This window comes from Typopeltis vanoorti, chromosome 19 (assembly GCF_054136105.1).
Source record: "Typopeltis vanoorti isolate ZY-2024b chromosome 19, IOZ_Tvanoo_1.0, whole genome shotgun sequence".
NCBI lineage: Eukaryota > Metazoa > Arthropoda > Arachnida > Uropygi > Thelyphonidae > Typopeltis > Typopeltis vanoorti.
The window spans coordinates 58,892,608-58,907,954 of NC_143567.1; the positions used below are offsets into that span (position 1 = coordinate 58,892,608).

The 15,347-nt window shown below is 36.3% G+C and overlaps 1 protein-coding gene across 1 annotated transcript in view; it reads left to right on the forward strand.

Annotated features, from left to right (window-relative positions):
• Positions 1–15,347, forward strand: part of LOC150096149 (polycomb protein eed-B-like) — a 196,477-nt gene that overhangs the window by 105,493 nt on the left and 75,637 nt on the right. Inside the window, exon 7 of the mRNA XM_090409523.1 lies at positions 8,470–8,561. Coding sequence (XP_090265649.1) covers positions 8,470–8,561 — 92 coding nt within the window. The remainder of the gene's footprint in view (positions 1–8,469; positions 8,562–15,347) is intronic.

Here is a 15,347-nt window from a genome sequence, read left to right on the forward strand (position 1 = left end):
TGGATCAGTTTTGAAAGTAATCACTGCAAACAAGATTTCCCCCGAAGTAGGAAATGCTAGTAGCATAGAAGAGATGCCAAGTGTCAGGGAAAAAACATTAATTTTATCGTTGTTTTTGTTCTTTTTTTATACTGTACTTTTCAAAATAAACCTGCGTTTTTATGAAAATTGAAGTTTTTGTTTTTTGCGGCCTACATAAACTTAAACCTTGTTTATTTGGCCCATGTTAGCCTTTGAGTTTGATATGCTTGATGTAAATGAACTTTTATATGTTAAGATTTTCATCATTTGTTGCTGAAAATTGTGATTGTACTTTTCACTTACCAGTTTTATGTAGCCATAAGCATAAATAAATAAATGAAGTGGATAAGAGGTTAAAGTTCAAAAGTCACATAGCAATTATTGCAAAAACAACTCAGGGGATAATTGTGATGCTCCAAAAGACATTGACCTCTAAGGCTAAGGAAGTTATTTTTCACCAGGACTGCTGTGTAGATTTGATCTTCTGTATTCTGAGAGAATGAAAAAAAGCTGTGAAGAGGGCAAAGAAGAATTACAATAGTGATTTCAGGATTATGCAATGCAGATGATAAAAATTGTAGAAAAAGGAAGGATGATATGGTAGAAGTCTATGAAAATATGTACCAGATGACGAAAATTTTCATTCTCCTTATGTTGATATTATAAGGATAAGGAAGTCATTTTGGCCCTTTACAAGGCCTTGATATAACTTGTCTGGACTACTGTGCACAGATGTGGTCTCCTGGATTCTGTAGGGAATAAAGAAACTGAAAAGGCTGCAAAGAAAGAGTTACAGAGATGATATCTAGATAACAAGGACAAATTTGGAGTGTGTGGAATGCAGAATTAGTAGACAGGAGAAAGATGGATGGTATGATAAAAGTTCATAAACTTGTGAAAAGGGTGTTATAAGGACATTAGTAGATTAAATTTTTCATTATGTGAAAGGTGGGTAGAGGATGAGGGGATTGTCCTTGGAAATTGAGTTTGTATGCAGAGAAGGGGAAGAGAGCTCAATTTTTCTCTCACAGAGCCATGAGTGAAACAGCCTACTTGTTGAATTGGTGAGTGCATCTGGTGCGAATGAGCTGATGAGAAGGTACGACAGTTGGTGTAGGTGATGCATGGCCCCTCTTGACAAGTCCATGTCTCTTCGAAGGTCTTTGTTAATAATAATAATATAGAATTGGTTTAGTTTCCAAATAACTGTTCCATTTCATTCCAGAAGCTTGATTATTCGGACTGTTTTATGTAATATTTCCGAAATATTTGGCAATTTTCACGTAATTCAGTAATCCTTGGTTTATATTTATATTGATCTTGCGATTTAGATATGGGCTGAGTTATTTATATTTTGCTGTATAACAAAATATTACATACATCATAATAAGTAACACAACTCATAATAAAGAGGATTAAGCATTGTTTATTATTATAATGATCTTACTTTCAATAACTACATATTGGTACCTGTGAAAATAGTCCATATTGGTATTCAGTGACCTGTAACCATAACAAGAATGGAAATTAGTTATAATTAAATTTGAACTCCATTATGTTAGTATATAAATATCTCACTGTATATGTTTTATACAGCATCATCAATGTAAAGAAATTAAGCATTCAAGTCACCAGATACAACTGTATGCAAACAATGGTTGGTTGCTGGTATATATCTTTTGATAGGGACTTTGCATTATTAGGAAACATAAAAAGATATAGAAGTGTAATTTCAATGTACAATAAAAGAAATAGATTAAATATATATAATTATAGTTATTAATTATTTAGGTTAGTATAGGTTGTATCATTTCTTCACATGATTTAGCATAACCATTTCCAAGATTTTATGTAAAGCAAGTCCATCATTTTGATTGTAATTCGAGTAGTTATGTAATTTGACTCTAAACTTTTTGCTGACCTGCACATTAAATAACTGAATATATTTCAAAACATTTTTGTGCAGTAACATCTTTGGCATAAGAGACTGGAATTCTTTGTACATCAGCTAGTAGAGGAAGTGTGTTAAAAAAAAAAAAAAAAAAAAAAAAATCATTTATCAGTGTTTTTTTCTTTCTTGATGAGAGTACATTCAGTGACATGGTGTTTTTGATTTTGGAAGTTTCTAGTTGAAGTAAATCTTCAGAGGAAGAGATTATGATCTCTGCTGCTTTTGAAAAGAGTGGTGTATAGAGGAATACTCTACATACCAGCCTGTGAACATAGGTTTTTCATTGTAAGGGACTATTTAGAGTTATGACCAAAGCAACAAAGTCTGTTTTTCAGGGTGAAAAACTTGAGTTTCTGGGAAGTAAAACTATGCCACCTCCATATGAGATTAGCTATCCCACTTTCAGCTGAAAAGCCCTTATAAAGGTTCTTCATATTTTCAATGAGATTTGAACCCAGAGGCTCTTCATTATAAGGAAGTAAAGCAATTGTCAATTTTATGTTAGATGTGAATTATCAAGAAAAGATAACACATGTTCTTAACATGATTCGAGGTGATGCCAGCTAATTTTGGAAACAGTGCATGCTGAAGACTGCCAAATTGTCAAAACATCATCAAGGTAACTACATGGAAGTCTGAAATGTGAATGAACTACAATAAAAGTTCTATTAAATGTTCAAATTAGTAATTGACTAAAGAGAGAGAGAAATGTACTTTCTGTGGCATTTCTCTTCAAATTACTTATAGGTATGTTTCTTGGTGTAAAATAACTTGCTTGTATGAACAGACTTGAAAAGATTTAATGTTTCTACCTGAATTGTGTTGCTAAAAAGAGAAGTGATATTAGAACTGATATCACCTTCCAGAGGAATTTAATTTTGGTTTTGGCAATGTGATAAATTGAATTGCTAATGAAAGCTACTGTGGAATGAAGCAGAGAGCCAGATTTAGGATATTTGGAAAGGTCTCCAAATCCTTGGAACTGTTTTTTTATATGTTCTAAGTCCAAAGAGGTGGCTTGAGCTTACAAGTTATTTAGTTTACAGAGCTGAATGCAGAGTCTTTCTTTGCTAATAACCGAACGTGTTCTGTGATCTCATACGAGTAGATACATTTTCCCTTTATACTCAATAGTATCCATGATTATGGTCATATTACCTTTATACATTTTTGGATCTTCCTTCAAAAAACGATATTAGTTATTTTTTGAGAGAATATTCAGCAGAAAGAATGCTGGCCTGTTTGGCCGAGTGGTTAGCGTATCTGCTCCCCTACCAGAAGGCTGCGGGTTCGAATCCTGTCGTGGGCATGGATGTTTGTGATTGTCTGTGAAAATACTAGTGGTGGGCAGTAGATGGCATTGGTGTAGTTGGGGTTACTTGTAGTTGGTGGAGACAGTTGTAGAGTAGGTGGCCTCCCTGGAGGTGTCACGTATTAATAATAATAAAAGAATGTTAGTAATAATTAGTTCTAGTAAGAATGTTAATTGAGAATAATTTGGAGCAGTTTATAACTTGAGCTTCGAAGCATAATTTGCTGACTCTTCATCACTTGGAAGATGATAAAATGTTCCATACAGCAGTGTAAGAAATCCAGGTAAAATATCCTTTGGAAAAAACATTTAATTTTTCATTGGGTGTTATTGGACTTCATGATTAATTTATGATCAGTTTATCGAAAATCAGCACCACATGCTCAATCAAGACACTAGTCATAGGATCTTTCAAATAGCAAACTACAGAAAAGTCCTGTTAACGCTCTATTGGTACAATGTTACACCAAAAGAAATTCATCATTGCAAACTATCTGCTATAATGAACTATTCCCTTAGTACCTATAGGTTTGTTCAAGATAAATCTTACCAGGAACACTCAGTAGGGAAATACCTCTGTAATTTTCACATTCAGTTTTATTGGCCTTTTTGTATATACTATGAGAGCTCTACTCCAATCATCTGGAATTTGTCCCTCTGTCCAGGCCTTCTGAACTATGCAGTACAACCACTCTAAGCCCTTTATACCTCCATACTTGAGCATTTCTGTTTGCATATCATATACTCCTGCTGCCTTTCCACATTTCAGGCCTTTGATGGCTTTTTCTACTTCAAGTATGTATATGTATTTCTGATTGCATGCCTGTTGAATGTTTTTTACTACTTTGCTATCACTCATTTAGCAATTTTTCGAAGTAATTACTCCATACATCCAGGATATCTTTTTTTTCACCAGTTTTCATGTCATCTCTAATTCCTTTCACAGCACTCTTTCCTCCATTTCTGAGCTTTTTCAACAGTCTCCAGAACATTTTCCCACCTTGATATTTATTTCTATGTCCTTACCAAAGTGTTCCCATGACTTTTGTTTAGCTAGTTTTACACAGTGCTTAGCTTTCTTACATTTGTCTCTGTATTCTCTAAGAACACAAGCTACTTATTTGCCAGGAACTTTTGATATGCTTTCTTCTTTAACTTCCTGTGTCCACCATGGAGCTCTGATTTTTCTATCCTTGCAGACATCCTCACCACACGCCTCTCTGACTGAATCAATCAATGTTTCTTCAGGATTTGTGCCTGAATCTCCAAGGTTTGGTTCCTGTTCTCAAACTCTCTCATTTTTTCTAGAATAATGTTTGTGTATTTTAGTCTATAGTTCACATCTGAAAACTGCTCAAGTTTTATTTGCTTTAAAACTTTTTGACATGTTCTTCTTTTCAATATGAAATTCAATTTTATCCTGCTCAAGACTAAATGGTGATCACTTCCAGTTTCAAATTCTCTGTGCACTGTATTGATCTGTTTACTTTTATCATGTTGTAAATGATAAAATGTGCTTCTGTACTAGTGTGTTATGTTTCCTGACATGTTGACATATAGCAGCATCAGTGAAATCATCAGGCTGGAATTGTGGGCATGTGAAAATGGCTGTTCTTTTCAATGTTAATAAATATAAAGTCATGCACTTTGGTATGATTAGATATCCAATGTCATATTATATTGGTGAGATTATGCTTGAGGAAACTGATGAGGCTAGGGATCTTGGAGTTTTAGTAGACAGGAAATATAGCAAAAATTGCAAATACAACTCAGAAAATAATGGCAATGCTGAAACAAACCTTGACATGTAAAGATATAAGGAAGTCATTTTTCCTTTTTACAAGGCCTTGATAACACCTCACTTGAATTATTGCATGCAGGTCTGGTTTCTGTGGTGATTCTAATACAGTGGAGAGAATGCAAAGGAGAGTATCAAAAATGACATCAGGATTGTGGAATACCGATTATGAAAACAGATTGAGAATTTGTAGGCTGCAGACACTAGCAAACAGGAAAAAGAGGGGTGATATGATTGAGAATTACAAACTTTTGAAAGGATTATACAGAATTTCAGTAAATGGAGCTTTTCATTTTATGGAGGGTGGGGAAAGGATGCAAGAGCATTCATGGAAGTTGAGAATGAAAGCTGTCAATAAGGGGGTGGGGACTAGATTTTTCTCTCATAGAGTAGTGCGTGATTGGAATGGATTGCCGCTGAATGTTGTTTGTGCAAATAGCATGAATGAATTCAAGAACAGGTATGACAGCTGGTGCAAATAGTATGGCATCCCTCTGACTTCCTGAATCCCTGGAGGTCTATCTTAATAAGAATAATAATAAAAAGCTGGAGTAGTGGGAAGACTTGAATAAATTTATATGGAGTAAGAGAGAAATTATTCATAACTCCAAACTGGCCGTATAGGAGAGTATGTCCACTCATACCAGAGCTAGCATAAAAATAAGAGTTAATCAAAGACTTGGGAAAAAAAATATGAGAATTCTGGGAAAAATTAGTAGGGTAAATTAAATATGCCAAGAAATTCTTATTTAATTCTTTATCCAAGTGTAAGCAAAGTTTGCATATAGAGGCTAGTGTCTTCACATTAATTGCCTTATTATCCCATACTACCAGACACATGCTTTTGAGTGTGTATAATACTATGCATTATGGAAGAGATACTACCCAGACCAGGATGAAGGATTAATCAAGAATATAATTTCTTGGCTTCTTTAATTTATAACCAAGTGAAAAAACTTTTATTATTATTATTATTATTATTTTGACACCTCCAGGGAGTCCAAGGACTCATCGAGGGAGAGTGTGCCAACAGCATCGAACGATTGGCCCCCTTCCAACTACTAACCGCGCTCAAACTTACTTAACTGAGCCATTAGTAGCAGAGGCTCTACCAATCGACCAACCTTTCAACAAATGGCGAAATAAGCAGGTGGCATTGATGGTAGAATCATGTTAAAAATTAAGGTATTAGAAAGGAACTTGACATTGTTAGCATTAAAGAATATGTGAGCATAACTAGCCTAAGGTTATATAGTCTTATGAACAGAATGGGGGGAAAAAAGGTTAACAAAAGATCCAAAGGAAACCTAATCTCTAGTGGAGTGATGTAATTGTTAGTAGTGCTGTAGAAGGCTGAAATGTAAGCTCCTCTGACAAATAGCAGATTGATTTGGAAGAAAACTGTTGATAGTAAAAATAAGAATGTAATGTAATATAACATTGTACTATCATTGTATTCTCTAATACCTCTTGAAATTACATATCAGGAATTGATGACTGTATGCTGATCATGATTACACAAACAGAATTATTTAATAATGTGTAATCCATTCTCTTCTTCTGGTTCCCATCTGCCATACGGCCGCAGGAGGGTAGCTATATGCTACCATTCTAGGGAGAGATGATTATGAGCAAGGTGGTTTCCCGTTGCCTTCCTTGCCGTAAGTATTTATGACTGTAACCTGTGTGTTCACGGGGCCGGTTTGCCTGCTTGCGGGATGAAAAACCCCAGATAAACTGGCGGAAAAAACCCTGCTGCCCACGCCCAAGACCGGCTAACTTGGCTATGGCTGAGGAAGATCCTTAAGCTCCTCACGTCGTAGACGGGAATCGAACCTAGGACACTCCTTCCCCAGGCATATGGTTGCGAAGCGCAAAGCCACTAGGCTAACCGCGTGGATTATCCATAAGTTTTAGAAAATAACTATTTCATCATAGGTTAGGATCAACTACATTGTGCATTTATGAAGGTGGTTCCATAAGTTTCCGGCCTAACTTTTAGAGGTAATAGAAAGAAAACAACCGTGTCACTTTTCAACATAATCTCCCTTTACTTCAACACACTTTTCATATCTTTAAATTAATGACCTTGAAAAAAATAGTCTATAGTTTTGTCTGCAAAATGGCCTAAAACTGCATCTTTCACCTCATTGTCATCTGCATATTTTCTTCCTCGAATCTCCTGGAAGCCACAGTCTTTCACTGCAGCCTTCGTAACATTGCTGTATTGACTGGAGCATTGTTGTGAAGTAGGTGATCACCATGACTCAGCATTCCTCATCTCTTCTCCTTTATGGCATCATGCAGTTTGTGCAGGAGTGAAGCATAATATTCTGCATTCATGGTGGTATTCCTTTCCTTGAAGCATTCCTTTCCTTCAGCAATCCCAGAAGGTTGTTGCCATGATCTTTTTGGTGGATGAGTGACCTTGGCTTTTCTCATGGCGCTTCACTGGTTTGCACCACTCCTTAGATTCCCTTTTGGAAAGAGGATCATAATAAAGGACCATGGTTTCATCCCCGGTGACAGCGGATTCCATCACCGATTCCCTTGGCAAAGCTCTAAAAACTTTAGGGAGAGATGATGTGAAGCTTATCGTGAATGATACAAAAGATGGTTGTTATAGAAAGCCCCAATGTTGCCGAGATTTCTTTAAGCTTCAGCTGTCTGTCATTGAGCAGTTCCTCCTCAACAAGAGACATTTTACTCAGTCATCACTTCCACATGCTGACCATCATGAGGATCATCTTCGTTGCTCTCTCTTCCTGGGTGAAACTGTTTAGCCCATTCCTTCATGTTGGAATATGAAGGAGATATCCTATAAATACCATCGAATCGTTGTTTTATAGCACTTGGAGAAAGCCCTTCTTTGGTGAAAAACTTGATCACAGCACGGTACTCAATTTTTAATATTACAGCCACTTAGCATGCCATGCTAGTCAAATGAGTGCCTCCAACTGAATGATGCAGGTAGACAGTTGAAACTGGTATACTAAGCTCTCCATAGATAGTGCTATCTGTCACACACACCGGATCTTAAAATTAGCTAGAATTTTGTGTCAGGATGAAAACTTTTGGAACTTACCTCGTACTTGATTAAAAACTGCAGTTTGAATTATTATTTGCTTTCATTTAAACTACAGTCAACTCTCGCTATTGCAAAGTGAGACCACTGGAATAGTTTGTAGAGAGAGCACTGCATTAGTTTGTTCTAAATTGATAGTTTGCTATATTGCATTTCATTTGACATAGTACTATACCCATGAAGCTTTGGTTAGGATTTTTCAGTACCTTGTTATAGTGAGTGAATTTGTTAATTTAGTGTTTGTTACAGTGAGAGTTAGCTTAAAGTAATTTTCCAAAATCTAAAGATAAAATCTCTTGTAGATCATGCACTTAGGCTTTGGAATATCAAGACTGATCAGTGCATAGCAATTTTTGGAGGTGTGGAAGGTCATCGAGATGAAGTGCTTAGTGCTGTAAGTACGTTTGCAAATAATATGCAAAATATTTGAGTTTCTTATGTTTTGGATATTAATTATGTAATTATACTGCTGTATATCTCTTTCCACTCCTGAATTGGTGTTGAAAGTCTGCTTGTAAATTTTAGAAAATGAATATCCTAGGTACTTAATATTATCCACTCTCACATATTACTGATGTTATCTTTGTGTGTGTGTATATATGTTTTAAGCCACCATTTTGAAATTTCCATATTAAGATGGAAGCTTTTATTGCAAATATATCATATATATAAATACATTAGGCCCTTTATTTTATGAGTTCATAGCTGGCATTCGTTCCAAATGGAAGGGAGGGGATATGTTCCAATAGCTAACAAAAATACATTTTGTTTTTTATAACAATCAGAAACTTAATTTTTATTAAAAATAATAACTGATAATTCAGAAACCATTCTTTAAATAAATCAGTTTTTTTTTGTTTTTTTTTCCATAATGGCTAGCAAATCAACAGCAGGGATTTATAAAAAAAAAAAAAGAATGGAAATGTTGAAAAATTACATCCGACATAACAGCAGGATTTTCCTGCGCAAAAGCTCAAAAATGCTGTGTTATGTGAAGGTTTGCCGCAGATAAGAGTAAAATATTATGGCTGATAATATTTTATTGGTAATAGCAAGTTATCTTTTTAATTATGTTGTAGAACGTTTTAGTGTTATTGCATTTTAGGTTGTGCTTTATTAATAAAAAATATTTGATCTTCACAACCAATTTTGATGATGATGAATATACTGGTTTCAGCAAAACTGAAAACTGTGTTAGAGCAAAGTCATGTCATACGAGTACCCTGTTGTGCTTGGATTACCGCTGTTCTCTGTGTTGTAGAAGGACGGTTATCTATATTTTTAAACATAAACACTAATTTACTAAAATAAAGAGCCAAAGGCTTCAGTTCGGTGATGCAAAAATTAAGTGGATATTAAATCCAGCATTATTTTGTATGGAATTTGACCAGAAAGCTTATGAGAATACACTCGCTGGCATTTACAAGTTGCCCTAGCCAGACCTAATAGGGAACATGGCCATTAGCATCTGTATATTGCCTCCTATTGGTCCATTTTGATAAGGTTTCACTGGCCTGATAGCAGAAATCAGGCCAGTGAAATAAGGCAGAATAATAAAGCAGAAACCTTAAGAGAGTTTTTGCTCTCTTAAGGTTTCTGCCTGGTCTCTGAGGATGAACCAATAGGTTCGAAGTAGCTGTCAGGCCAATGAAACCTTATCAAAATGGACCAATAGGAGGCGAATATGGACGCTAGCAGCCTTGCTCCCTATTAGGTTCAGCTAGGGCAAATGCTGGCAAGTGTATTCTCGTAAGCTCACTGGCCAAATTCCATATGAAACTTTTATAGTTTCTGTATTTTGCTATGAAATAATGCTGGATTTAGCATCCACTTAATTTTTGTAATAAACACTAATGTTACTTCTCTCTCTGTGTGTGAGTGTGTGAGTTTAAACCACCATTTTGAACTTTCCATGTTGGTTTGGAAGCTCTTATTGTAAATATATATAAATATGGTAGCTCTTTATAATTTTATTTGGTTCCTGGAGATGTTGAGAAATATTGACTCAGTGCAGCATAAATGAAACTGAAATTATAATATATTTCAGATATACAAAAATTGAGACTTTTATACAATGATACAAAAATTTTAATATTTTAAACATAAACATCATGTTGTATACATGCTTTATTTTTCATACATACTAGATAATAGGTAGGCATTACTAACAAGAACATCCTTTGTGGGCTGTTGAAGTTGACTGGATCAGTTGGTGACTCTTCACATTTCTTTTTAAAATAAGAAAGGTTTCATTACTTGACATCACCTTTCCTGCAAAATGTAATATTAAGGCTACATCATCATTGACTCCTAATAGAATATCTTCATGCCCAGTCAGGATCAATACTGCCTAACCTCTGCTGGTACCCTTCAATCCCAGCCATTTGCTGCAAGTCATGAGTTTTTATAGACTATAAAACAGAGTCTTCTAGTTTTAGATAAATCTTACAGTTCCTTATTTGTAAGAAGCTAATTCCTCTTTAATAAGTCAGTCAATCAGGCTCAATGTTGTTGAGTCCTATCACCTGAGCAATTGTTGTAATTTCATTTGGAATCTGTATCACTCCTGAAATCATGTACACATTCAGGCCACAATTTTCATTATACTCCATTCATACAAGATGTGACCTCTTTTCAAGCAGCATTGATGTTGTTGATATCTTTCAAAATATTTCTCCAATATTCTTTTACAGACATGTTTTAGTTGTCCATTTCCGATATCTTCTTAAATGGTCGCTGAAGTTAGACTTTAAAATTTGCTATGAAACCCTGGTCCATTTTTTTGTAAAAGAGGTATTTGAGGCAAAAGTTCAGCTTCTGACATTCACAGGCATCCTTCTCTCTCTCTCCATTGTTTGGTAGATGTCTTGAGGCATTATCTAACAACAGGAGTGCCTTCCTGTGACAATTAATTTGATTACAATAGTGATATGTTGTTGGACAAAATTAATCTGTATACAAGTCTCTGAAGACCTTGTGTCACTCAAGTCTTTCTGTTTGAAGTCTAAATGAGTGATAAATTTGCTTTTCGTTCATCTCAGAATTTTAGAGTGATAGACAGACAATGGTTTTAGTTTTACAATTCCTGAAACATATTCGCCAAGAAGAAGAATTAAATGGTTCTAGACTAGTTTAAATCCAGAAGCACATTTCTCTTCACTAAAGATAAGTTCTTGAAGTACCTTCTCCCAGTAAAAACCAGTCTTGTCCACATGGAAACAAGATCAGGGTATTCACCTTCCTCTGTGAGTTGTGAGATGCTCAGGATATGCCTTTGCTACTCCTTTATCAGTACTGGCAATCTCACCTGTTGTTTTATTATTTCGTAAGACACCTCCAAGGAGTCCAAAGACTCATCAAGGGAGGGCACCTACTCTACAACTCTTCATCTCCATCATCTACACCAGTGGTTGCCAAAGTGGTCGATATCGACCCCCAGGGGTCGATAGAAAAATATAAGACATCATTATATGGGTAATATTTAATTCGGTTAACCTAGATTACCTCCATCCTGAATGACGACGCAATTACAAGTGAATCGTTGGAACAGTGACATGAATATGACCTGTAAGATGGAGCAAGGTCATGAAAATAGTTACGGAGGCCCAATCAAGTAGGCCAAAATGACGTATTTACCAATAAACGGATGTGTGTGGTTCCTGCTCGGCCGGCGCGGCAGGAGCGAGATGGCAACACATGCGCAGTCGCTTATTTACTTATACTTACACATCCGATCCCAGTCTCATTTTTGCCATCGACATACAAGTGAGCCTTAATGTTCTAAAATTCATCAACATACATATTATAATTCAATTGTTATTCATTCACAAACTAAACTTCTCTATGCTGAAGAATTGAGAAGGGCTGGTAGTAATACGTGTAGTTTATTAATACCAGTATAGTAATACCAGTGATATTACTAGTGATAGTAATAGTAATATAATAATATATACTATATTATACATACAATAAACACTGTAACTATAAAATAAACAATCTAAAAACTCACATAAGCGTCTTTTTCGCTTGTCCTATTATAATTACGTAATAGTAAAATAGAGGAGGTCGATAAAACATCAAGAAATTCTTGAAGGTGTCGATGGTCAAAGAAGTTTGGCGACCCCTGATCTACACCAATGCCTTGTTGCTTGAAATTAGCAAACCAGCCTTTGCTTGCTGTAAACGTTTAGTTGCTACCTTCCTTTTATCTCCAAGCAAATTCCTCACTTTATCACGAATAACTTGTGTGAATGGAATCTTTCTTACATTTAACTTGTCAATCCTCAATCAGAGTAACTGTTCCATTTTTCCAATTACGGGACTACTTGACTATCTAAGAGTTATGGCAGTTTACCTCTTTGCAGTTTCCATTATTTTTTTAATTTTATCAGCATTTTTCATGATTGTTCTTCCAGTGGAGGGGATGATATGTAATCACATCCTACAGATAGTTAGATGTGATTGTCCATCCTCCATTCTTCTAACAGTTTCCATCTTTTCTTATAAAATTACAGATTTATATGTTTTTTTAACAATCTTTTCACCAGCAGTTCCACTTCTTATAACCAGACATAATTCCAGTTTCATTTTTTAATGTAGCACAGATATTATAAACACAGTATTCACAATCAAAAACTGAGTTTTGTGATCTAAATTATGATTTAAATTATAAATGGGCTTATGCCTTATAATTTTGGAAAGGAGCAGATGACTGGTCAAAATATGGTGTCAGTTTTATCATTAGTAAAAAAGTAAATGACAGACTCATAGAGTGTGATGGAATTAGTAATAGAATAATGAGATTTGTATTTGAATGTAATGGAAAAGAATGTAAACAAATCTCACTTATTCAATATTGCATCATTGATGTATATTTTAAATACCTCCCATGCACCCCTGATATCCTTTCCTTCTGTCAGCTGATACCATGGGATCAAGTCTATTATTCTTCTCAGTTTGTCATGATTTCCTGCTTTGAAGTTTAGCATGTAACCTTTTCTAAATGGAATATCCATAACACTTAGGCTGTTTTCCACATCAGGACAGCACAGTCATTGTCACCAACTAGAGGCAGAACAAGCATGTCTTTTGCTGATCCCCACTGTCACTATAATCAGGTCTAATATTCTCTGGCCATATGACAGAAGGAACATGCTGCCTAGGAAAGTTGTCATTCAACAACTCAATAAATTCTCCTTTATTCTTTTCATGAAGTTCACTGCTACCCGATCAATTTTTGGATAATTTAAGTCACTCGTGATGATTAATTGTTTAGCACCCATTTGATTCATTTTGCAATGCATTTCATCATCACTAGCAGCTGATCCTCTAGACCTGTAGCAACACCTCACCATGTATTTGATCTTATTTGACTCCATCTCACATCTAATAGTGTCTTACTCACTGGTGCTGAGTATGTTACTGTGTATTGCAATCATAGCTCTCTATCCTAACTGGGCTTAAATCATCCAATGTTATTAGCATCACACCTCTCCTCTCCTATTTGTCCTAAAAATGCTGTGCTGTTTACAGTCAATATCAGTTAGTACATCTGCTTCTGAGACTAGGTCTCACTAATGCTAATAATCTGAAGCCACAACATATTCACCACCTCTCTTGGTCCACAGCAGATCTCCTTGTCAGCATCATCTATGTGGTCACTGTAGATATTTCCATGGTTTTTTATTGGTGTGGCTCAAAGGTCTACTTACAAAATTAACACTATAGGGTTTACCTTCGATCCTTTGCAACTGGAATGCCAATTTCCTCTCTAATCATTCATAGCATGTCAAAGATAATAATTGCTTCCTTTCTTCATATTTCCTCACAAATGTTGAAATACAATGGGATTCTGTAATATACCCCATTATCTTTCTCCCATTCATAAATGATCAATCACCAGTCTTAAATCCTATCCACAGGTTTGCCCCTCCATGTGGGGGCACCTGTTCGTGGTGGAGGGGGTCCTTCCAGTGATGGTACTCGCCCTTTTCATTCTTCCTCTTTTTCTTTGCTCTACTTCTCCTGAGTCTTTTTCACTATCAATTTCCTCTCTAATCATTCATAGCATGTCAAAGATAATAATTGCTTTCTTTCTTCATATTTCCTCACAAATGTTGAAATACAATGGGACTCTGTACTATACCCCATTATCTTTCTCCCATTCATAAATGATCAATCACCAGTCTTAAATTCTATCCACAGGTTTGCCCCTCCATGTGGGGCACCTGTTCGTGGTGGAGGGGGACCTCCCAATGATGGTACTGGCTCTTTTCATTCTTCCTCTTTTTCTTTGCTCTACTTCTCCTGAGTCTTTTTCACTATCCTTTTTCCAGACCACCATCAATGGGATCCAACGCCCTGCTGCCGTGCGGTGCAACCCATGGACATCCGGAAAGGGGGATCCTGGTAGTCTTGCACTACTTTGGCCCCCTACTTCGGCAAGACGGGTTCTCCTGGATGGCCCAGCCAGGATCAATCGGCTAGTGGGCTTGCCTGCAAGAGTCAACGGTGTTGCAGTAAGTCTCTCACCCCATGTCATCAGTAAGTCTCTCACCCGGGATCCTAGACCTGCTGCAGTGCCAGTATAGCATCCAGGGTAGCCCTGGCGTTCCATTCCTGAGCGCAGTCTTTGCTTGCCGGGTAGTAGGCGTCCATGTGTGGCTCCGTGGTGGGTGGGGAGCTCTGATGCAGAATTAAAAATTCCTTAAATATGAATTCTTCATCCTCAGATGTTTCAGGGACCTTAACAAAGTCCCAACCAAGTACTGATAATATAGACACAGCATGTGGAAACAGAAGTAAGAAACAAAAGATATCGGATACTAACATAAATGTACCAACCTTTTTAATCATTCATGCAACAGGTGAAAAACCAATTGGGAAAATGTCCCCCTTCTTTATCCAAAAAGGTTTAGAAGGACTGGCAGGAACCCCCCCCCCCAAAAAAAAAAAAAACTGTCAAATTGCGTTCTGGTGATATCCTAGTGATGGTACTGACTAGGAAACAATGTGCAAACAACATTCCGAGAAACTACTGAGAGCAATGACAATAGGCGGAATACAGATTGCAGTAACACCTCACAGAACACTCAATTCCAGTAGAGGAGTGATATCAGAATGGGATCTCCTTGATGTTCCTGATGAGGAGATATGTTCAGAGCTTAAAGATCAAGGAGTG